The sequence below is a fragment of the Bos indicus x Bos taurus genome, chromosome 2, assembly GCF_003369695.1.
Source record: "Bos indicus x Bos taurus breed Angus x Brahman F1 hybrid chromosome 2, Bos_hybrid_MaternalHap_v2.0, whole genome shotgun sequence".
NCBI lineage: Eukaryota > Metazoa > Chordata > Mammalia > Artiodactyla > Bovidae > Bos > Bos indicus x Bos taurus.
In genome coordinates this window covers 26,018,554-26,042,564 of record NC_040077.1, presented here as the reverse complement: position 1 = coordinate 26,042,564, position 24,011 = coordinate 26,018,554, and the positions used below count along the sequence as shown (strand labels likewise).

The window sequence follows — 24,011 nt, the reverse complement described above, 5'->3', positions numbered from 1 at the left end:
CCTTTGCACTACTTCTCTTTAATTGCTTTGAAAATTCAGACATTTTTAAATTTTAAAAAGATATTTATGATATTATTATTAAAGATATATAATGAAGACATTTTACTGATTAACAATTAGGAGGCTTTAGTTGGTATCTACATGTTCATTGTTTTCAGGATATGGTAATGACGACATAAAAAATGCAGACTAAATATGCTTTATTAAGGGGTTACCTGATCATGGCATCAGTTCTGTACCCTACCTCACACATTATACTGAATTCAGCATGCATTTTTTCCCCTATATAGGATATGGATGAAGAGATTGAGGCAGAATACAACATTTTGCAGTTTCTCCCGAATCATCCCAATGTTGTAAAGTTTTACGGAATGTTTTACAAAGCGGATCACTGTGTGGGAGGACAGCTGTGGCTGGTCCTGGAGGTAAGAGGCTCCCGCTGGGTGACCATCGATTCAGACAGAGCAGGGGTGAGCAGACTCGTTATTGCCTAAATAGTATAAGATGCACATTTAGGGGAAATGATCTCTCCTGCATACACAGGTACCTTACCAGATGTGGTATTCTCTACATTCTTACAGGTAGGCTGTGTGCTGAAAATGTGCATGTTTCTCTGCTTCTGAGGTTTTAACAATCTTTTTTTCTAATACAATGAATATAAAAATACAGTTGGAAAAGGTTATTTTCTACTCCAGGCTGGGAAAATTTCACAGAAAACATGTTCCAACTGATTGCAGCTCATTTTCAAAAGTTGTTAACCCAAGGTTTACTTGCTTGCCAAATTTGAATCAGCCCATTCATGGCCATTAATCCTCATCTCAGGTTGGATTTCCTGAAAATAAACTCTGACAGTTGTGTATGGAAGGTTATTGGAGAGTTCCTCTTTTGGGGGCTAGACCTGGACGGAAGGTGGGATTGGACAAGAGAGATAGGAAACATCAGTGTAGGTGCAACAGAGGCCTCAGCCCATCCTCAGGGAGAAGAAGACCTGGGATGCTCTTATAGGGTCGTCCTGTATTTTATCTTTGCATCAACCAATCACTGGGTGCATGCCACCCTGGGTGGGCATGTGGCCTTGGGGGAGGAAGTTTCCTGTAGCTAGGCACAATTCCTGGTGAGAGTTGCCTCTGAGACTTGGGAGCAGGGAGCAGCTGATATTCCTGGCCACATCTGCTTTGAAGAGACAGTCTGAAGCCAGCATCACTGTATCCTCTATAGTCTTGCCCTTCTTTCTCCCTTGTTAATGAATGTGTGTAACTGGGTGCAAAAGAGTCCATTCCCTGCAAATACAGTTCGTCCGTGGGACTAACATGGCAACAACGCAGTGACAGCATGTGAAGTCAGTATATTAGGACAGGTCTGTTGTATTGCCTCGTGCTCACGAGGCCCACCCTCATCTGTCCTAGACTCCACCCCTCTGAGCCAGCCTCCGTGCCTGAGGTCACACGTGTGATCCAGGAGTGTGGGGACAGGTGTGAAAGCTTTAAGAGAGAAGCAACAAAGGGGAGGTCAGTCCTGGATTCACCGTCTGGGGTCTTTTGTTGAAAACCTCCCATCTGGCTCTGGGAGGGCCTGGTCATGAGACAATATATACTGGATGCCGTAGCAACCATGTATGAGAAATTCATTTGTTGTATTCAGATGGGATAATCTGCAAGGAACATTTCTATCACACTAGTTGCGCTCTTCAGAATATAAAGATGTAAGGGATTTTGGTTTTTAGAAATCATCTTTTTCTGTTTAGTTGATTGGTTACGTCACATAGCATGTTCTCATAGTATCATCTTTTGGATTTTATTATCCCCCACTCCTTCCCTGGGAATATTACAGATTTTATCCTGTGTACAAAGCTCTAGAATATTCATAACATTAATTTTTAAATGCTTATTCTCGTGCAATATGGAAAGTAATACTTCTAGGATCTCTGAAATAATAATTTCTAATGTCTCTAGGGTTATATTCTTCTTAAACTCTGTAAGATCTCAATGTTTTAAACTTGATTATCATTTAATAATATAAGTACAGTGACCAAGAAGTTCTAGTTTCTTTTCATTTTACCCCGACTTAAAAAGACTCTGCATTCAGATATAGAAAACTGGACCTTCCAGGGGTTTTCCAGAGCCTGAAAAGGGACTGTCCCCCCCTCCATTTGACGAGTGGGTAGGTAGGCTGCTCAGACCTGCCACCACCTGGAGAATAAGTGCTCTTCCCCATGAGGAGTGACTGAATGTTAGCCCCTCAGGCACAGCTGAGGCAGCCCGAAGGGGCTGCACCTGGCCTTGAAAGATGAGAAGGAGCTCAGAACTGTGAACTGGATCTTGTGCAAATACTCCCCCGCGGACTGTCGCTTGCTTTTTCTGGGTGACTAAGCACAGATAATGAGGTTGCCCTGGCACACTGAATTATTCATGCCTCGGCAATACAGTATGCAGATATTATACCTTTTGCGGGTTCTGTTGGTCCATGCCCAAGCTGATGGCACGGGGAACCAGACATCCTCAGTCTTTTCTGTCTAGGAATGGGCCATCCACGCCAGGCTCCTGGGTTAGCTGTGTCCAGTGCCTCCAGTACGCTTATAGACACAGATTCCTGGACTCCTAGAGCTGGCAGGGACCTTGGTCTTCCTTCAGGTCACTCTCCTAGTGTTCACTTGAGGAATAGAGACCCAGAGAAGGAGTGGCATGCCTACCGTCCCATAACCAGTTATACGGCAGAACTAGAGAAGGATTGCACTTCGCTTTTCTCCCATTCTGTGTTGCTGCTGCCCATGATGCTGTCTGTCAGGTCCGGGAAATAGACTTTGGATCTCTGGTTGAAATGGCAGCAGTTCCTGATTATACACACACACACACACACACACACACACACACACCCCTCCGCTGGAAGATAATGACAGTCCACACAGTGCCTTGACCATGCTGCGCCGCCTATAGCTTTTTAATGAGTGCTTTAGGAAACTTGCATAATAAAATTATGGTCTGTTTAATATTGCTCCCTTCATCCTGTATATTGAGATTAAATTTATATTGCCTTTGCTCTTTCCTTGCTGAATATGATGAAAGGAACCGTGAGAAGCTATTCCGCAGAGCAATTCTTGAGGATAGAAAACTGTTATTAATAACCCTCCTAAATCACCACAACTCTGAAAACAAGAGCAAATAAAAATGTCATTTCTGAAATTAAGTACTAATTGTTACCAGAAAGCAAACCAAAGCTTTCCTCAGTGACAGACAACTACTATAGGAGAAAGATATGGAGACAAACATACATAATAATCTTTTGGATAATTTGTGAATAAGTTTTATCCTAGTTAATGTTAAATTCAGAAAATCTACAAGTTGTATTATCTCTCACCTAAATGAAACATAATAAGAAATTAGACCTTTAAGAAAAGCTCCATATTCAGACAAAATGCCTAGTATTTGCTAAGACATGAAATATATTTTTTTCTGTTTTCCTTTGGTATAAAACTTTCCACTGGTAAATACTATTTATGCTCAAATAATATGTTCAACTTAAAAGAAATAGTTGAGCGTTTAGAGTGCTAGTGACAATGTAAACTAAAAAAATACTCCTTATATTTTAAAACCAAATAAAAGAATTATTTTAAACCTGTTTTTCCTCTCAAAGATCTATGTGTAAGTTCAGTATCTAAGCCAAAGTGGGGGGAAATGATACCTCTGTTCAGATTTTGCATTTATTTATTTAAGGCCCTAGAAAGTCCAGTCTAAGCCCCATTATATTGCAAGTTACCACCTTAAAGCATTTCCACCCATTGGAATGAGTGGCATGAGTCAAGGTTATCATGTTAATAAGTCAGGGTCATAGTGGAACCCTAATGGTCTGAACCATGTTTTGATTGGCCAGAGATGGTTAGAAAGCCCTGGAGCACAGAACACTGACTCCAATGACAGTTTCTGGCTGGATTCTAGAATGAGAGTCATTGGAGTGCCTGGGGGTCAGAAGGAAAGTACAGAACATTTGGGAGTGGAGAAGGCAAGAACTTGGAAATGCAGCTGAGTTGCACCCTATATTCATGTGCTATCTTTATTCAGCAAAAACAAGAGGGCCTAAGAAGCTGAAGTGTTGGAGTGATTCTGCCTACCCAACGAATCTACGATGTGCTCTGGAGAGAGGCTGAAATAGGAGGTGGGGGTCCTGGGGCCCTCCTGCCTCTCGTGGTGTGAGCATCTTCCTCCCAGCCCACCCTGACTGGAACTCCATGGTTTCAAGTGACATTGTTTTCATTCTTGTAGGGGCAAGACAGTGACTTCACTTTGTATCAGTAAAAAACACATGTCTCCCAATGCTGTGGAGGAAAACTATGTTGCTTGGCCTTCCTGAGAGGTGGACATTGTCTAACATGGTGCTCCCTAAGGCATCTTCAAGAGTAATTTTGATAATCCTCGCCTTTTGCTTTATGCCCTCTGTAGAACCTAACACCCTTGAAAGATCAAATCCACTGAACCAAAAAGCACTGAAAAGAAATTCCTCCTATTTCTGTCCTCTTAGGGCAAATCAACATGCCAGTACAGGATCTACTTGAAGGTTAGAGTTTCAACTAGAATAAAGGTCTGGTGATTGTGTTGCATGGGTCATTCTTTAATAATGTAGAGGAAAGTTGATGGCTTATGGAGCAAGGAACATTTTATTGCTTGAAATTACGACCATCTTAGCAAACGCACATACTGTGATTGAATCAATATTCAACGATGTTTTGGAAAATAGATGTGGAATGTAAATGATTTTTCTGTTTTTCTTGGTTTGGAGCGAAACGCTCATTAAATTCAACATGCATCCAGCTGCCACATTTCCTGAATGCTGAGGGCATAGGGAGGAACGCAGGGATGCAGACCTACCTCTGTATTTGAGTCTGATGGCTGGCAGCGTGGGCGGGAATAAAAGGCTGCAGGTGCCAACCCTCAGGGGTGGGTGAAGTAGGAAGCTTGGCTGCCTCCTTACAGCTTTAAGAGGATTATATTATTTGATGCATTTAAATATAGTTCCCTTGTCATGCTTTTAAAGTGTTCAGTCCATTTCACTGAATATTTACTCTGATTAGACAATTGTCAGTGTGTACCTGCTTTCCTTTTTTATATCCAAGTACCCTAAGTCCTTTCCCTGTAACCCACAGGCTGCCCTTTAAAACCTTGCTAGTGGGCTTATCAGCTTCACAGGACTGCTTCCTCTAAAGGTACCCTGAGCCGTTTAATTATATGTTTCTTTGAGCCGCAAGAAATCAGACAGCTCTTAAACTCTGACATTTAGCGAACAAAAGTCACCAACTGAGTCAGATTCTATTGTTGTTCTTAAATCTACAGCTGAGTTTTGATCCTGCTGACAAAATGGCTGCTTTTAATCCATCCGTAGGTTCTAGAGCTATAAAGAAAATTTGTAAGTTGGCTACCCATCTAAAATGCCACCAAATAGGCTCTTGTTCCAGAAATGGCCAGATTGAAAGTAGGGCAGGAGAGAGACTAAAATGAGGTTTCAGGGGAAAATTCCAGGGTTGAGTTAGCTTGGATCATCACCCAGTATTTAATTTAAATGTTCTCTGGGTAGAATTTTAATAGTGCACTTGCAATTCAATAAAGTGTGTGCCTCCCTGAGATGGAAGCCAGACTGAGAAGTGGTTCTGATGAAGGTGTGGCAGTGCTTTGCGTGTCTATTACTGCTTTGGCTTTAGAGGATCAAAGAACTTTATTGATATTCTCACAAGATCCCTAGACTCTGTCTCTTAACTTTCTCTATCCAACTGGTCAAAAATTCGTGTCAATGCTATCTTATAAAAGCACCACCCCCCAACACCCACTCTGTATCTGTCCCTGATTCTTTGTCCTCAGGACTCTTGACTTACTGACCTTGCTTCTCTTGATTGCTTCAATATTCCTGACAGGTGTCTAGCTCCCTTTGTCTTCCTGTTCTGTCCACCCTCCAATCTGCTACCAAGGTCTTTCTAGAAATCTGAACAGACCTCCTGTCTAAAACCTGTTGCTAGCTTACCACTCCTATCCAATGGTATACTATGGTATCGTAATTCGTGTGCATTAAGTCCACACACTTTGGCAGGGCACGCCTGCATCCCCTGTCCCCCTTTCTACTTCTCCATCTCTCTGTGCTAGGTTCTGTCCCTTTGTCCCAACAGAGGCAGAGTACGTAGAATTCAGACACACAGACAGAGACACACACACGCACGTAGATGGACCGGCAAATAGAAACACTCCCACCCATCTCATTCTTTTGTGCTCCCTTCCTTGCACACGGTGTCCCTTTTCCAAGGACTCTCTTCTTCTTGTTCACCTGCCATAAGCTCGTTTGTCCTTCAGATTCATTGTATATGTTACATCCTCCGGGAAGAGCAGACTGTTCCCTCTCTACCCTGGCATGGCAGAAGTCACCCTTCCCTCTTCAGTGCCACCATACCCCTGGGCATACTCCACTTCCACCTGCCACTCATTACTCACGTGTCCATTTCTGGTGTTGAGCTCTTTGAGTGCAGGGACAGTGTTCATGATTGAGTGACACAAACTGGACAGTTACAAATGACTGAGAACCAAAAGGTCACTTTCTTTTCAATAGCTAAACCTAACATTGTTCTTGAGCCCCCAGCCTGCCTAGAGGAAATAGTTGATTTGAACTCATCCTGTTAAACGTAGTCAGCTGAGTACTTCTTTGGAAAGGGACAAGTTTGGGGAATTTGTTTCCCATTTTCACAATCCAGCTCAAAGCTTAGTCACTTGGATAAGGACTTAGCTTTTAAATGGTTTTCTTTTTCCCTGTTCCTGTCCTTCTCTGGGGTGACATTTCAATCTGAATACAGCAGATGCTCATGGCATCTGACACGTATGGCAATGAGACCACACTCCAACCGTGTGATGACCCTGAGTCCTCCTACTGTCTGCCTTTGGTATCTCCCTGTGTCTTAGGTCCCTGATACTCCTTATCATGGGGTCTTCCCTGTCTCTCCTTTTCATTCAAACTCTAGCCTTGACCTTGTTGCCAGTGCAGCATCAAGTTCTAAATCTCTTGCAAGTCATGAGCAGGCTGTTGTTATTGTTCAGTCCCTAAGTCATGTTCGACTATTTGCAGCCCCATGAACTGCAGCACGCCAGGCTTCCCTGTCCTTCACTGTCTTTTGGAATTTGTTCAAACTCATGTCCATTGAGTCAGTGGTGCCATCCAAACATCTCATCCTCTGTCACTCCCTTGTCCTCTTGCCCTCAATCTTTCCCAACATCAGGATCTTTTGCAATGAGTAGGCTCTTCACATCAGGTGGCCAAAGTACTGAAGTTTCAGCATTAGTCCTCCTGAAGAATATTCAGGGTTGATTTTCTTTAGAATTGACTGGTTTGGTCTCCTTGCTATCCAAGGGACTCTCAAGAGTCTTCTCCAACACCACAGTTCAAAGGCATCGATTCTTTGGTGCTCAGCCTTTTTTATGGTCCAACTCTCACATCCATACATGACTACTGGAAAATCCATGGCTTTGACTATACTGACCTTTGTTGGCAAAGTAATGTCTCTGCTTTTTAATACACTGTCTAGGTTTGTCATTGCTTTTCTTCCAAGGAACAAACATATTTTAATTTCATGGCTGCAGTCACCATCCACAGTGATTTTGGAGCCCAAGAAAATGTCACAGTTTCCATTGTTTCCCCACCTATTTGCCATGACATGATGGGACCAGATGCCATGATCTTAGTTTTTTGAATGCTGAGTTTTAAGCCAGCTTTTTCACTCTCCTCTTTAACCTTTATCAAGAGGCTCTTAAATTCCTCTTCGCTTTCAGCCATTAAAGTGGTATCATCTGCATATCCGAAGTTGTTGATATTTCTCCCAGCAATCTTGATTCCAGCTTGTGCTTCATCCAGCCTGACATTCGCATGATGTATTCTGCATAGAAGTTAAATAAGCAGGTGACAATATACAGCCTTGATGTACTCCTTTCTCAATTTGGAACCAGTCTGTTGTTCCATGTCTGGTTCTGTTGCTTCTTGTCCTGCATACAGCCTTCTCAGGAGGCAGGTCAGGTGTAGGGACAGTTAGAATCCCAGGCTTGGTGGATCTTGTACAGCGCAGACACTGCTTTGTTGGCATGAGGCTCCTGTGAGGAGGTCTCCCTGCACATTTCTGAATAAAAGAGGTTCATATGAAGTAGTTTCATCATCATTATTCCTTTATACAACTCCCACTTCCAAAAGGGAGCATCCCCACCCTAATCTTACTCTCTCAAGCTCTCCAAGCTCTATGCCATCAGCCTCGGAAGGACTTTTTTTTGTGGGTCCAAAACATCCCTTCTGTCATGTTCTGCATTCTTACATGATCATCATTTGACTCTATGTTCAGTTTTCCTGTTTTTGTTCCCTTGAAATGTAAAATCTAATTGGAGGAGTCCTGAGAAAATTGTTTTATGTTTATTGAAAGTTTAGCTTTTAAGATTCTTCTATGAATCATGACACTGAAAATGCATTCACTGTTCAAGAGAATATTAGATTGAACATTGAATGTTATGTGCCCTTCAGGGTTATGTTAAGACATAGTTGAAATAAAAAGAATGTGGAATCCTTTGGAAGAAATTACGCTGGTACTCAATATTATGGTCATGAGAAGTGTTGGTGTTGATTTAGCAAATTACACCAAACATTGGTGGAGAGAGGATTCTGAGGACACTTATAAAATCCCAGACCACTATAGCCTTCAGTGCATTTCACTGTTCAGGATTCAGTGTTCAAGGATTCAGGAGGGAATCCTTTCTGAGAGATAGTGATTTATCATAGTTTTATTAAAGCTTCCTAATTCTATACTGGGGCTTCCCAGGTGGCACTAGTGGTAAAGAAACTGCCTGCCACTGCAGAAGATGCAGGAGATGAGGTTTTGGTCCCTGGGTTGGGAAGATCACATAGAGGAGGCATGGCAACTGACTCCAGTGTTCTTGCCTTCAGAATCCCATGGACAGAGGAGCCTGGCGGGCTGCAGTCCATGGAGTCGTAAAGAGTCAGAAGCGACTCAGCCCCCACAAACAATTCTATATTGGATTTTTAGTTGAATAGTGTTTGTGAGCAACTTACATGGTAAAAACATGGGCAGATTCAGCTTAAGTTTTTTAAAACATGGGCAGATTCAGATAAGTTTCAGCTTATCTTGATTCTTAATGTGTGGGCAAGGTATCTGCCATGTATGTAGCAAGAAGAGATACATTCATCAAACAAAAACATTTCCTCACCATTTATTAAAACCTTGCAAATGTTTGTAATTAGAGTCAAATAGATCTTAATGTACTATTCCCTTGATAAAGAGTGTCTTCTTTTAGGAAAGGTGCTAATCTGTGCTCCTTCAGATTGCCTTGCTTACAAAAAGCCAGTTGACTCAAGCAGCCACAACCAGGGGACGCCCACTGTTCACTAGTTAAGTCTTTCTCAAATTACACACAAAGTGCCAGGAGGAAACCTAGGTCTCTAAATCAGGGTCTTGACTTTATATGGACAAGGATGGCTCTGCAGATCTGACAAAAGCTGTGAATTTTCTCAGCAGGAAAGTACAAGATGAATATACAACATGCTGCCTACAGTTTCAAGGTATATACAAGCCCTGCTCAAACCACTTAAGAACCCTTGATTTAAAATGGCATATAGCACACCCAAACCTACACATTGCCTTCTGCATTTAGTCAAAATTATCCTTGAAAACCCTTAAGTTGCTGTGAAAAAATAATATGCCTAGTTTATGTATCTAAAATCTCGGTATATTCTATAACAGAGAGCAAATATGAAAGCTGTACTTTTAGAATGTTTTTAATTACAGGGGAAAAAAAGAGCATAAAGTTGCTGAGCTTCTAAAGTTGAATATGAAAAGGTTAAATGAACATATGATGCGGCTCCATTCCATAAATCTGACATGCAGTAGCAACTCTAGAAAGAGCTGCTGGTTGGGCGTCTGGTGTCTGCAGTGCCAGCACTGGAGACAAGATTTGAAATAAAATTTATCCCCCCCCAAGAATCAAGGGCATTCATCTTGACTTTGTCTTTCCTTCAAACTGCATGTGTGTGTGTGTGTGTGTGTTTAAACAGACAGTATTCATGTAAAATTTCCAATAACAACTCACCATGATTATTATATGCATTCTCTTTTTAATGTCTAAATAATGTCTTGTGCTTTGCTATTTAACTTGAGAAAGAAGTCAACTTTTTTGGACTTGTATTTTCAATCATAAGTCATCACCTTGAATAAATATACACAAACACATATACACAGAGAACTAGATTTGTGCAATGGAAATGTGAAGTTTCATTGTTCCAACCTAGAGTTTTGTGATTTGCAAATTTACTACTTGAGGTTGGTAATTGGTGGGCTTTTCCTAATGTCTTTTTTCTTTTCTTTTTGTATGTATGCTCCTGCTGTCTCTCTCCCTGGCACCTCCTCTTGCAGCTGTGTAATGGGGGCTCAGTCACTGAGCTTGTCAAAAGTCTACTTAGGTGCAACCAGCGGTTGGACGAAGCAGTGATCTCATACATCTTATATGGGGCCCTCTTGGTAAGGACGTCCTTCAAGGTGGGGTCGAGGGGGCAGTTTGTCATTGGTTGGCTCCCCACAGCATACTAACAAGGGGAAACTGCTCTATAATATGCAAGGTGTATTAACAGCAGGGAGGTGTAGACTAATATGGACTTTGATTAGATTTTAATAGTAGGGTAATTGTTTAAAACTAACCGTTGCAAATTTTCCTTTTCTCTTTCCTGTTGTTTGGTGGCGATGGGACTCCATGAAGGGCCTTCAGCATTTGCACAATAACCGAATCATCCACCGTGATGTCAAGGGGAATAACATTCTTCTGACAACAGAAGGAGGAGTTAAGCTCGTTGACTTTGGTAATGACGGCTTGTCGTTTGTTTTCTTGATGTGTGCAGTTTAGCCAAAGGCAGCCATTTATTGTGATCTCAGAAGACTGGGGCCTCTCTTCTACACCAAAGGCTGAGGGCCTTTCCAGTGACGCACAGGCTGGAGAGTCGGGGTGGGGAGCGGGGTTCACCAGATGGATCACCCTAGGAGATGTTGTTTGTTAATCTATTTTCAGCTTTAGAAGCAATTTTATTAAAGAGAGAATATGAAAGTGTTTCAAAAGAAAAATTTGATGGGAAAAACTTTGGTTTGTTGCGAAGGATTTCACAACTCAGGGCAATTGTCTATAATTTACATTTTGTCTATTATTCTTTTGCATATGAAAAGAGAAAAGCGTGTGGTCTTTTAAATGACTTTCTCTAGCCTCAGGCATACTAATTCCCTGTGAGCAGAAGGTAAAATACTCCTTTGGGTCTGGAAACTAACATCCCTTTAAATTGTGATTATTACTGCTACATGTGAGGCTGGTTGAACTGGAAACATTAACAAGAAATGGAAGGGTGAGAGGAAACAGAGTTATATCACCTAAGGCCAGAGAACTATTAATATCTCCTTACAACACTCCTTGTATTGAATCCAACAAACCATTTGATTTTCCTTTTTAAGTTTATCAAATGGTTTAATCTTCTAAATGAATTTAACAACAGTTAGTCCTTCAGCATGACTGCTATAAATAATGAGAAAACATTTACAGAAGCTCTTTTTAAAATGTTCTTTTTCAGTGTCAGCATAGGAGGAGAAAAGATGATTTTGTATGTTCATTGCTTTATTGGTAAGAAAGAATTTAGTGTTAAAATGTATCAGTGAATCATTTGCTCAGAAGAAATTACTCAAAGATAAATGAAATTGCACTAAGTAATTGGTCTGTTTTTTAAAAAAGCAAAGAAAAATTTTAGGGTGTTTAAATAGAGTTTAAAGAACCCTCTCTGGCTTCCGAATAAAGAGTAAAGAATGCAAGCAGTTAGTGAAACTACCCTCAAAAAACAACCCATGGTAGTTGGCAAATCTATGCCTAATGTTCTTAAAGATATGTTCTTTGCTGATGAGCACATGTATCCAAGTTTTTTAGTTCTTTAGTTCTTATTGACAACATTAGTGGCAACTATTGTCATTGTCTTAAGGGCTGTGGTAGATTTCTGCTTGGTATAAAACAGTACCTTATATTTGTAAAATGCTTTCCATTTTACAAATGCTTTTCATTTTCAAAATTTATGTCATTTTCACAGTTGTTCCCTTACTTGAGGTTTAAGAGCTCTTTGTGTTAGGTGTAATGAGCAGTATTGTCCCCAGTTTAAAGGTGAGAAAACTGAGACTCATTGTGAGGTTGTCTGCTTGAGGTCTAATAGGAAAAGGCATAATTGCTATGGGAAACAGGGCTTCTGACTGCTAATCCAATTCACCTTTATATCTGTTGTGGCATAAAAAAGAGAACTGACCAAAGACTAAAACAAAGTACATGGGAATTATATTAAAATTCAAGTCCTCAACATTGAGCCCTAGATAATAATAGTCTTAGTCTATTTCTTTTTCCATTTGACAAGTGTATTTTTCTTGACAGGTTTCCAGCCTTCTAGGTAAGATAAAGCACTGAAAATTTTTTATGTCTACACTGATGTTCAATTATAGATAATACATGCCAATTTTCTTCCTCCATCAAATGAAGCACCATTTTTAGATATCACCTGAAATATTTTGGAAATATAGTAGGAAGGTATTTGGGGTTAATCCTAGTTCTCGATGCTTTCTTTTGATTCCAATTTTGCAGCAGTATGGATAGAAATATTCACTAGAAAAAAAAATATCCTAGTGATTTAGACAGAGTGATAAATGCTCATATCTACAGTGTTTGGCAAACTACAGCCTGTGAGTCAAGTCTGACCTGTGTCCCATTTTTGTACACACTATGAACTAAGAAGGATTTTTATATTTTTTAACAGTTGGGGAAAAAATCAAAAAAGAGTATGATACGTGAAAATGATATGCATCCCTAAATAAATTTTTGCGAAAACACAACCACTCTCATTTGCTTTTGTGTTATCTGAGCTGCTTTTGCAGAGTTGAGTAGTTGCAACAGAGCCTTAAGCTCACGAAGCCTAAGATATTTGCTGTCTGACCCTCTATGGAAGAAGTTTGCAAGCCCTGGTCTAGCATCGTCTGCTCGCTGCTGAATTATGACATGCTTTTCTTGTAGGTGTCTCAGCTCAACTCACCAGTACACGTCTACGGAGAAACACATCTGTTGGCACCCCATTCTGGATGGCCCCTGAGGTGAGCAGAGGGCATCTATTTCTGTGTATTTGTTGAAAGCCTTGGTACTATGCCTTTTTTATGGGAAAGTCACACACTTCACAAAACTTTCAGCAAGAAGGAAATCCTTTATCCTCATTGAACTGTGGGAGTTCTGATTTGGTGGGTGAGAGTGATGACACTTAATCTCAGGACTAAGTGACAGAGGCCCATAGAATACCTTCAGGCAGTTAGAAAAAAGGCCTCCTCCAGAAGACACCATGTTCTCCAAGGGTCATGGCTTGGCAAGTTCATCCCACCATTGTGTAAATTAGCAGAGGTCACCTTCCCTGGATAGAGGCAGACCCAGTGACACATGGCTCAATGAAGAGACAGATTTCAGTTCCAGGTGGCCTTCAGAACAATATGCCATAGTCCTAGCTTTTTTTTTTTTTTTTAATACTGGATACATAACAACTTCTCTTGTGTGCTTTTTTCTATCTCTAGTGAAACCTGGGATTTGGGTCTAATTTTTAGTTCTGGCATCACCACAAAATCCTCTGTGAAATGACACATATAAAAGTTTGCAGAATTTCCAGGCTAGATACCAACAGACCCTGAAGCATAGCTACAGCTTTGCTTGTCAGATCAGCATTGAATTCCACAGCACTCCAGCCTGGGATCAAGCAAATGCCCTCTGTTAATAAGAGGACTTGTGTAGTCATCTCCTTAGAGATGGGGGGAAATGTATTATGAAAAACTACAAAGCCAGCAACATTAAAATTAACAGTTTTAATTTAATGAGACAAATGACATTGTTTTGTGAAACTCAGTTGTCCTTTGCAGTGTGAATCCATTTCAGAGCATGACAGCATGGATTACTTTGAGTTACTTTGTCATTCTTATTACCGCATACCGTGTGGTGATCCGGTTCTCCCACCGCTTTACTCTGTCTCAGCTGTGTGATCTCCTTGTTTAAATAGCGTCTCCTTTGGCCTCTAACTGGTACATCTCTGTTGACTTGATGACAACTTCATAATAAAAATAAATATGGGCATTGAAGTTATGTGGCAAATGACCATCCAGATAATCTGGAACACGTTTTTTTTTACTGCAACTTCTCCCATTTCGTTATTACATATAAAATTATCATTGAAACAAAAGTGAAAATGAAGTCGCTCAGTCGTGTCCGACTCTTCGTGACCCCATGGACTGCAGCCCACCAGGCTCCTCCATCCATGGGATTTTCCAGGCTAGAGTACTGGAGTGGGGTGCCATCGCCTTCTCCAACTGAAACAAAGGCAAACCATAAAAATTTTCATAGGGATCTCATGAACTCTACTTTGAGAAACACTGTAGGACAAAGTCAACATTCCTTTGGATGAGGAATGAAGCCATTCACATTCAAGCCTCTCTGCTGTCCAACCTCATCTCAGGTTACTTTTCCCCAATTTACTTTTTTTTTAATGCCTCAGCAGTAGTGGAAAAACAAGTAATTCCCCAAATCTGTCCTTATATATCATTTCTTTAAACCTTTCTATATATTGTTACATCATCTGGAGTGGACTTCAGAGCTCTGCAACTTTCCTCAATCTTCAGTTCAGTTCAGTTCAGTCACTCAGCTGTGTCCGACTCTTTGCGACCCCATGAGTTGCAGCACACCAGGCCTCCCTGTCCATCAGCAACTCCCAGAGTTCACCCAAACTCATGTCCATCGAGTCGGTGATGCCATCCAGCCATCTCATCCTCTGCCGTCCCCTTCTCCTCCTGCCCTCAATCTTTCCCAGCATCAGGATCTTTTTAAATGAGTCAACTCTTTGCGTGAGGTGGCCAAAGTATTGGAGTTTCAGCTTTAGCATCAGTCCTTCCAATGAACACCCAGGACTGATCTCCTTTAGGATGGACTGGTTGGATCTCCTTGCAGTCCAAGGGACTCTCAAGAGTCTTTTCCAACACTACAGTTCAAAAGCATCAATTCTTCAGGGCTCAGCTTTCTTCACAGTCCAACTCTCATATCTATACATGACCACTGGAAAAACCATAGCCTTGACTAGACAGACCTTTGTTGGCAAAGTAATGTCTCTGCCTCAATCTTCAAGTCTCTCTCAAATGCTATTCCCCTAGGAAACTGTCCTTATCCTTGGCCAACAATGAGTCTCTTTTCCCTGAGTGTCCACTGCAGCCTTTATGCTCTCCATTAGCAAGATATGACCATTGTACTATAGTTATTGACAAGCAGGTCTTCTAACTGAACTCCAAACTCTAGCAGGGACTTGGGATGCTAGGTTCTCAGTGTAGTGCTTGGTATAGAGTAGGAGCTCAATGTGCATCTGTTGAATGAACGAATATATTGGTTAAAAAGGAAAAATCAAGGAGAAGATGAGTTTGGAGGGTAGATTGAGGAGGGCTTTATTACTATTGATATTCACACATTCCTTTGTTGATTTTGGTCGATTTATTATTAAAGGAAAGCATAACTGAGGCCACTCAATTCTTATTTAGGGTGGCATAAGTCAGAAGATGGTATTCCCATTCCAGCCTTCAGCAAGTTGGTGTTCTCAGAACCACAGAACACAGAAAAGGGAAGGCTGCTCTTGGCTTTATACATTTCTCATGAAGTATTTGTGACTTTTAGGTTTCAGCTGGGTTGAAGAAAATATGTGGAATGTTTCTACTAGGGGCAGTTTAGTGGCCCATGGTGAGCTTCTGTTGCCCAGATTGCCTGGAACTGGTTCCCTTCTTATCAGGGAAAGGCTAGTGTTGCATCTTGCCTGCTGTAGTGGATAAATTGAGGAGCAGGCAGATTATGGTATGGAGACCTTGAGAGTGCCTCTCAGGAGCCAAGTGCCCAGTTCCTGAGTATGACTCAGAGGTTCTCTCAGAATGTGTGTTGCATCCAAGACACTTTGGGACCAGGCTGCAGCTCCTGGGACTCAGTCCTACACTGTCCTCACGTTTTTATTCCCCAGAGTCTTTCTGCTCCATGACCCGCTACAAGAATGTCCATAGGAAGAATCTTACATTTGTCAGTTCCATTCAAGAAACTTAAAAAAAATTATTTTATTGAAGTATAGTTGACTAACAATGTTGTATTAATTTCAATAGTGATTCAGTTATACATTTTTATATTCTTTTTCATATTCTTTTCTATTATGGTTTATTACAGGATACTGATTATAGCTTTCTGTGCTATACAGTAGGTCCTTGTTTTTTGTCTATTCTATATATAATGGTTTGCATGTTAACCCCAAACTCCCAGTCCATCCTCCCCTACCCACTCACCCCCTTGGCAACCCTAAGACTGTTCTCTTTATCTGTGAGTCTGTTTCTGTTTGGGTGATAAGTTCATTAATATCATATTTTAGATTCCACATATAAGTGATATCATATGGTATTAGTCTTTCTCCTTCTGACTTACTTCACTTAATATGATAATCTCTAGTTTCATCTGTGTTGCTGCAAATGACATTATTTCATTCTTTTTTTATGGCTGAGTAGTTTCCCTTTTGGGCTTCTCTGATTGTTCAGTTGTAAAGAATCCACTTGCAATGCAGGAGACCCCAATTCAATTCCTGGGTTGGGAAGATCCACTGGAGAAGGGATAGGTACTCCAGTATTCTTAGGCTTCCCTTGTAGCTCAGCTGTAAAGAATCTGCCTGCAATACGGGAGATCTGGGTTTGATCCCTGGGTTGGGAAGATCCCCTGGAGAAGGGAAAGGCTACCCTCTCTAGTATTCTAGCCTGGAGAATTCCATGGACTGTATAGTCCATGGGGTCGCAAAGAGTCAGACAGGACTGAGCAACTTTCACTAGTGTGCCTTTCAACAAACTTATACTGTCCTTCTGTGAGGTCAGGGTTTGGGTCAAGAGGAGTCCTTGAAAGGATAATCAGTAATGGTTCAAATGGATATTGTCTTTATATGGTGGCCTGCATAGTATATTGACCTTAACATGCTTTCATTTCTGCTTATGTGAATAAGTGATATTTAGATTAAATATGGGAGAAGGCAATGGCAACCCACTCCAGTACTCTTGCCTGGAAAATCTTATGGGCGGAGGAGCCTGGTAGGCTGCAGTCCATGGGGTCGCTAAGAGACACGACTGAGCAACTTCACTTTCACTTTTCACTTTCATGCATTGGAGAAGGAAATGGCAACCCACTCCAGTGTTCTTGCCTGGAGAATCCCAGGGACGGGAGCCTGCCGTTTATGAGGTTGCACTAAGTTAGAAGCGACTTAGCAGCAGCAGCAGATTAAATATGACAGCAATGCATGTAATGCCGGTGCCAGTGGAATAAAACGATTGCATGCCACAGTGCCTTTACTTTGAAAACACAGTTGAAAGATCCTTGACCGTATTTTATTTTGTATAATTTATTTAATTTTTGGCTGTGCTGGGCCTTCATTGCTGCTTGGGCTTTTCTCTAGTTGCAGTGAGCAGGAGTTACTCTCTAGCTGTATTATGCAGGCTTCTCCTGTGGTGGCTTCTCTTGTTGTGAAGCACTGGTTCCAGGTCATGTGGGCTTCAGTAGTTGCAGCACGTGAGCTTAGCAGTTGTGGCTCCTGGGCTCTAGAGTAGTTGTGATGCATTGGCTTAGCTGCTGCTCAATACGTGGGATCTTCCCGGTTCAAGGATTGAACTTGTATCTCCAGCATTGGCAGGCAGATTCTTTACCAGCAGGTCACCAGGGAAGCCTCTATTTTATTTCTGAGAAATTGAACCAAATTATTTTTTTCCCTGTTGCATTTGCATTTTGATTTCACCAGCCTGAGTAACTCCAACATCTATAATAATTCAAATAGGCTATAAGCTTCAAACCAGGTAGCTGATGAAATGTGACCAGACCACCGTCAAGGGTTGACTTTCAGTCCAAACAGCAGTTTCCCAGGGCAGCTCGAAGCTGCACCATGAATTATCATATTCACAACACTCTCCACTTACTTTCTCTTGCCACCTCATGTAGACACTAGGAAGGCTGAAAGATGCTGAGTGAACGTGGTATCAACTCAGCCATGTAGGAGAAGAAAAATCCCAGGGGGTGCCCTTAATATTATAGTACTTTGCAACAGTGCTACTGGGGAATTATTGGCTGGCATAGTAAGAGTTATTCTAGAAGTCAATATCAATAGAGTTTTTTTCTTTTTTTTTTTTTAAACAAACTGAGCATGTCAGTAGCATACTGTGACTCAGCAAGATGATTTTAAATGGGAAAGAAAGATGCTCAACATTAGAAACCAAGAGTCGGACACGACTCAGCGACTGAACTGAACTGAATCATATTGCATTCTCCCTGTGTATTCGCTTTCACGTGGCCATCATGTTATAAGGACACCAGTAATACTGGATTAGGGACCCATTCTGCTCCAGTATGACCTCACTTTAATCAATTATATCTGCAGCAACCCTATTTTCAAGTAATTTCGCATTCTGAGGTCCTGGGAGCTAACACCTTAACGTATCTTTCTTGGAGGACACAATTCAACCTGTAACAACTCTCCAGAATACTTAGCACTCCTCCTCTGTAGTAAATAATTCAGATTTCTAAGGTAATCAGCCAGTCATTTTGAATCTACAGATCCTCATGTTACAGGTGCTAGGTTAGTTAGCTCAGCTTTGCCTGTCTGCACACATGCACACACACACACACACACACACACCCCTCTTGCTCAGCCTTAGGTCTTTGAGGCAAACACAGTTCTTTGTGTATGTGCTAGAATGTACCAATGTTCTTCTGGATGTACTGCCTTCTCACATGGAGCCTCAACACCTTGAGGATTCTGTGCTATTCTACCTGCTCTCTGGTCAGGTATTTTGGGATTATTTCCGAGATGCTTGGTGTAGGTCACTTCCCTCAACCTAATTAACAGTGAGCCTCTGATCTCCCTCCTTGCCTGTGACTGTGGCTTGTCTCTTATATATATATGTATATATATATATGTATATATAAAACACCGGTAAAGGGAGAACTGCGTTAACTCACACGATCCTCCCTTTACCCATGTTTATTGCCTCTTTTCTCCATCACTGTCTCCTGACAGCCAGTTTCTTATAATAATATGAATAGTAACATCTCACATATGCATAGAACTTTTACAAATATTGTTTTTAAGTGCTTGCTACCTGTGAAGATGCCAGTTAGGCATGATGAAATTGCTTTTATAGAGAAGGAATCTAAGGCTCTGCCAGGCTAAGTGCTCAGGAACACTGGGTGGGTAGGTGGGTAACTTGAGAAGGCAGTGACACCCCAGTCCAGTACTCTTGCCTGGAAAATCCCATGGACGGAGGAGCCTGGTAGGCTGTAGTCCATGGGGTTGTGAAGAGTAGGACATGACTGAGCAACTTCACTTTCACTTTTCACTTTCATGCATTGGAGAAGGAAATGGCAACCCACTCCAGTGTTCTTGCCTGGAAAATCGCAGGGACGGGGGAGCCTGGTGGGCTGCCGTCTATGGGGTCGCACAGAGTAGGACATGACTGAAGTGACTAGGCAGGTGGGTAACAGTAACTGGAATCTTTGGGTTGTGACTCAGTGAACTCAGGCACTTCCAATACAGCCCATGCCCACTGTCAGTATTGGATTGCTCGGCCAGTGTTTGCGTTGAACATCTGCCAGATAATATCCTGGTTCATAGCAGAAAGGCACACAAGCCTGATTTATGTTTATGGTGATGGCAGGGGTATAGGACTAGTTGATCCTTAATCTACCTTTCCTACCATCACAGGTACTGAAGAATTAAACTGAGTATTTATAAATGATTGAAAACCAAAGAATGTGACCAAGATCATCATTATTGTTTTTATTGAGGATATTTGTAGACTCTGTTAAAATAATGCCTTACAGTTAGCTGGGAAGCACGGGTGGGACCATGCTGATTGTTAAAATATTGAAATACTTTTGTCCTAGATGGTAGGTGGCTGCCATCCAGAACCTCTAGAGTACTCTTTGGCCACCAGAAGTGCCTGTCTCTTTCCCTGGACACCCAGATTTCCTAACAGCCCAGCATATCCAGGGGATAATGTCTAGGAAGAAGGGTGTCTTAAGAACCAGCTTCAGGGCCATGTGTAGCTGATTGGCCGATAGTTTGAATATTTCACCTGCTCAGCAAGCATACAGCGGGAAGAACACTTGCAGTTACTGAGGCTCTACCCGTGAATGCACTGGGACTAGGATGGGTGCTTTTTTAATATGTTGTTTTATTTCATTCTCACAATGGCCCTCTGGAGTAGATACTATTTTCTTCATTTTACCACTAAGGAAAGTGAGGCTCAAAGAGGTGTAGGAGATATTGTGTCCAGATTCCCATATCTGGTAAGTACTGGAGCTCTTTGACTTTTCAGAGAGCATGGGAATCCAAGTGCCATTTTACAGGTGAGGAAACGAAGGCAGAGAGAAGATACTCTTTGAGCTAGTTCAGACCATATTCGACCCCAGAATTCAGGTCTCCTAGTCCACTGGCCTTGCGTTCTTCAGCTTCAGTGTTTTCATATGGGACGTATGGTGAGGAACGTGTGTGCTGAGCTGGCTCCTCTGTCAAACCCGTGCAGAGACGGAGGGGTGGTAGAAGAACATTCTGAAACTGGAGTATGAGCCACATCATTTTAAAAGACTTACACGAAGGACCTATCACCTGTAATTTATAGGTTGAGTACACTTTTCCCTCTCACCAATGAGAGAAGCAGCCTATAGATTAAGCATCCAGTTTACGTGGCGTCTTCCTAAAACAGCCAAAAGTCTGTTTCTGTATTAGAAAGCAGAATTGTGGATGAAATAAACATTTGCTTCTTTTTAGAAAATTTTTTTTCATTTTTACTTCCATCTGCTGGTTGTTGCAAACAAGAGCTAATCAGCTGAGCAGAGAAACAGATGTGCTGTGACGGCTCCAAAAATGGATCTCTCTCTGCTTGGCAAAGGGTCGTTGACAGGGGATGGTTGCCATAACAACCAGCTTACACCAATGCAGAAATATCACAGGCTTTTTGCAACCACTCTTGCCTTCATTAATTATGCCATTCTTAGCTAAACGATACAATAATGCTATTTCCTTTGGCACTGCCAGGAATAGAGATGACGAATGAGATGGTTTGTGCTGATGGGCTGAGAAAGTCATAAACCACTACAGAGCTGAAATATTATTGTTGTCATTATTACCATTTTGTTCCCTAAGCTCTAGCTAATGGGTTTGGTACCCAATAAGAATTAATAGCATTTGTTGAGTGCTTACTATGAGCCAGGCACTAAATGCTTTGTATGAATTAATTCATTTGTAATCCTTACAGCAACCCCATGAAATTACTGCTATTACTGGCTCAGTGTTTTAGAGAAAGTAAATAAGTCACAGAAAGTTCTTGTCCTTGGACAGCTGTTAGGTGATGACACCAGGATTTAAACTCAGATATTTAGCTCCAAAATCCCTGCTCTTAACCCCTATACTAGAGCAAACTGTTTATGACTACCAGTATACCAGATAAGATGAATATCTTTTTTTCCAAGTTAAAAATTATTTTAGATAAGAATCATACTTCCTAATATGTTGAGGAAAATACAATATTTCAACATGACACTAGAAATCAGTATAATTAATGCCTCAGAGAAGGATCTGGAAAAGTAAAACAGCAAAGTTCTTCAGAATAGAGCAATGGCACCCCACTCCAGTACTCTTGCCTGGAAAATCCTATGGACGGAGGAGCCTGGTGGGCTGCAGTCCATGAGGTCGCTAAGAGTCGGACATGACTGAGCGACTTGACTTTCACTTTTCACTTTCATGCATCGGAGAAGGGAAGGGCAACCCACTCCAGTGTTCTTGCCTGGAGAATCCTAGGGACGGGGGAGCCTGGTGGGCTGCTGTCTATGGGGTCGCACAGAGTTGGACATGACTAAAGTGACTTAGCAGCAGCAGCAGCAGCAGCAAATTTTAGGTGTAGCCCTGCCACTCATTTTTAAAAAGTGAATGTGGTTCAATTACTTTAATATGGCTTGATTTTTGGTAGAAAAGATAAGAGTACAAATTTTGGAGTCATAGACCTGCGAGCAAATAGTAGGTACCCTACTTACACACCTAATTATGGACCTCAGGCGAGTTACTGAATATTCTGATTAGAAAGATGGGAGAAGTTAAAAGAGGTAAAGTGAGAAGGGAAATTAAGCAGCCTCAGAGGACAAATTGAAATGATGTCCTGAAAGTGCTTACTGCCATACGCATCATAGTGTGTGCTGTAAAAATGGTGGGGCCTGTTGCCTGAACCCTACCTTTCCTGCCCTGTTCTCAGCTCAGAGAGGACTGGCCTGGGTAGTCTCTGCCTCTGAGGTCCATTCTGTGTTTCAGAGAACATTGATGGTTTCTGGGGGAAAGAGACTCTTCCCACTCTCACATTCCGAGCCCCTGGAGTTCCTGGAATAATGAAGAGGGGATTTCTCCAGGCTCTCAGTAAGGGTGAAGTGATGACAATGGTGAGACTTTCAGGGTCCGATTTTACCTGACTCTGTTTTAAAAGGCTGGAGATTCTTGGGACCCCCACATGCCAATCACTTCACTGTGAGGAATATAGGCTTTGGTTGCTCAGGAGATTCAAGTGAGGGATTTAGAACCTTGGATCATTGACTGAAAGACCTGTGTGTCTTCCCCCACAACATTCATCTCTGAGATTCTGCAGCCATTTGTGTTCCCTGATTCCCTCCAAGTTCCTGGGTCAGCCTATGAGAAGCAAGGATTCCCTCCCTTCTCCTTCTGGGGCAGACCCTACCTGCATTCCCAGAGTGGTCCTGTCTTTGAGGGTTCTGGAGCACAACCCAAACACTTGGGGCTGCGGTGGGTGAAGGGTCACAGTGACTAATGCAGCCCCAGGTTTCACCCTCAGCTTCAGCCCCAGCTCCCCTCTCAGCTGGAGCTCTGCAGAACCATATATCTTCTGTCACTGTGGAGGTGGGGGGCTGGCCCCGGAGGTGGTGGTGACTTGTCCATACCCTCCTCCTGGCAGATCTAAATATAGAACCCCATTTGAGGCCTCAGCTTCCAGATGTGCAGAAGCACGTGGGGACCCCAATCTGCCTCCTGCTCAGGGCTGAGTAAGACGTATCAGAGTCATAGCCTCTGTGAGCATGTCGAATTCCCAGACTGTCCTCCCACCCCTCTCTGGGGAGGTGAGGAAGGTCAAGGCACCTGTTGTTTCCCCTTCTTCACCCACCAAAGATGAAGAACTGTTCCCTCGGGGGCAGAAGTGTTTGCTGAAGAAATGTCAGAGCCCGCCTCTGCTCCTCCTAGGCTCCAAGTCGAATCACCCGGCGGCTACCCTCTGGTTAGTGCCTCCACTGCCCTGCCCCGGGAACAGGGACTCAGGCCCATGGAAGGGGAAGGGAGTTCACAGCTAGGCCAGTGCTGCCCTGGCTCCTCTGAACGATGGACCCTGAGCTGTGGCAGGAAAGCAGAGGGAGGCGGGCAGTCAGCATTAGGAATGGGACCCAGGGGAGCCTGGGCTGGGCATGAAGCCCGAGTAGGTGGGACTTGTATTCATGGTGCTCTATTATGTCCCAGGTTTTTTCCATACCTTTTATGGTTTTAAAAAGGTAAAGGAAATCACTCTTTGCTAGGACTGTGTGATGTTCCCAAGGGTGCCCTGGTTTGCATGGCGATGTCAGTCTGGGAGAGGACATCACCCAGAGACCACGTGCAGATAAAGGGGTGTGCCCATGTGGGAACATTCAGATGTTTTGTTCAATTTGCTTCCCTTCCTGTTTTTCAGATGTACTGTAGAGGAGAAAAACTACCCGCAACCCTTCCCCCTATTAGTTTCTTATTGTGGCTCATGCTTCAGTTGTGTTACCTACTGGCTATATAACTTGGGGAGAGTTTCTTAACCCTTCTGAATCTGTTTCCTCCCCTAAGGTAAGACT

General features: G+C 42.3%; 1 protein-coding gene across 1 annotated transcript in view; it reads left to right on the top strand.

Moving 5' to 3' along the window:
- Positions 1–293: 293 nt before the first annotated feature.
- The window catches only part of LOC113880990 (myosin-IIIb-like), a 36,855-nt gene continuing 13,137 nt past the window's right edge, over positions 294–24,011 (top strand). The window contains exons 1-4 of the mRNA XM_027523728.1: positions 294–425; positions 10,427–10,531; positions 10,767–10,866; positions 13,089–13,165. Of these exons, the coding sequence (XP_027379529.1) occupies positions 294–425; positions 10,427–10,531; positions 10,767–10,866; positions 13,089–13,165 (414 nt within the window). The remainder of the gene's footprint in view (positions 426–10,426; positions 10,532–10,766; positions 10,867–13,088; positions 13,166–24,011) is intronic.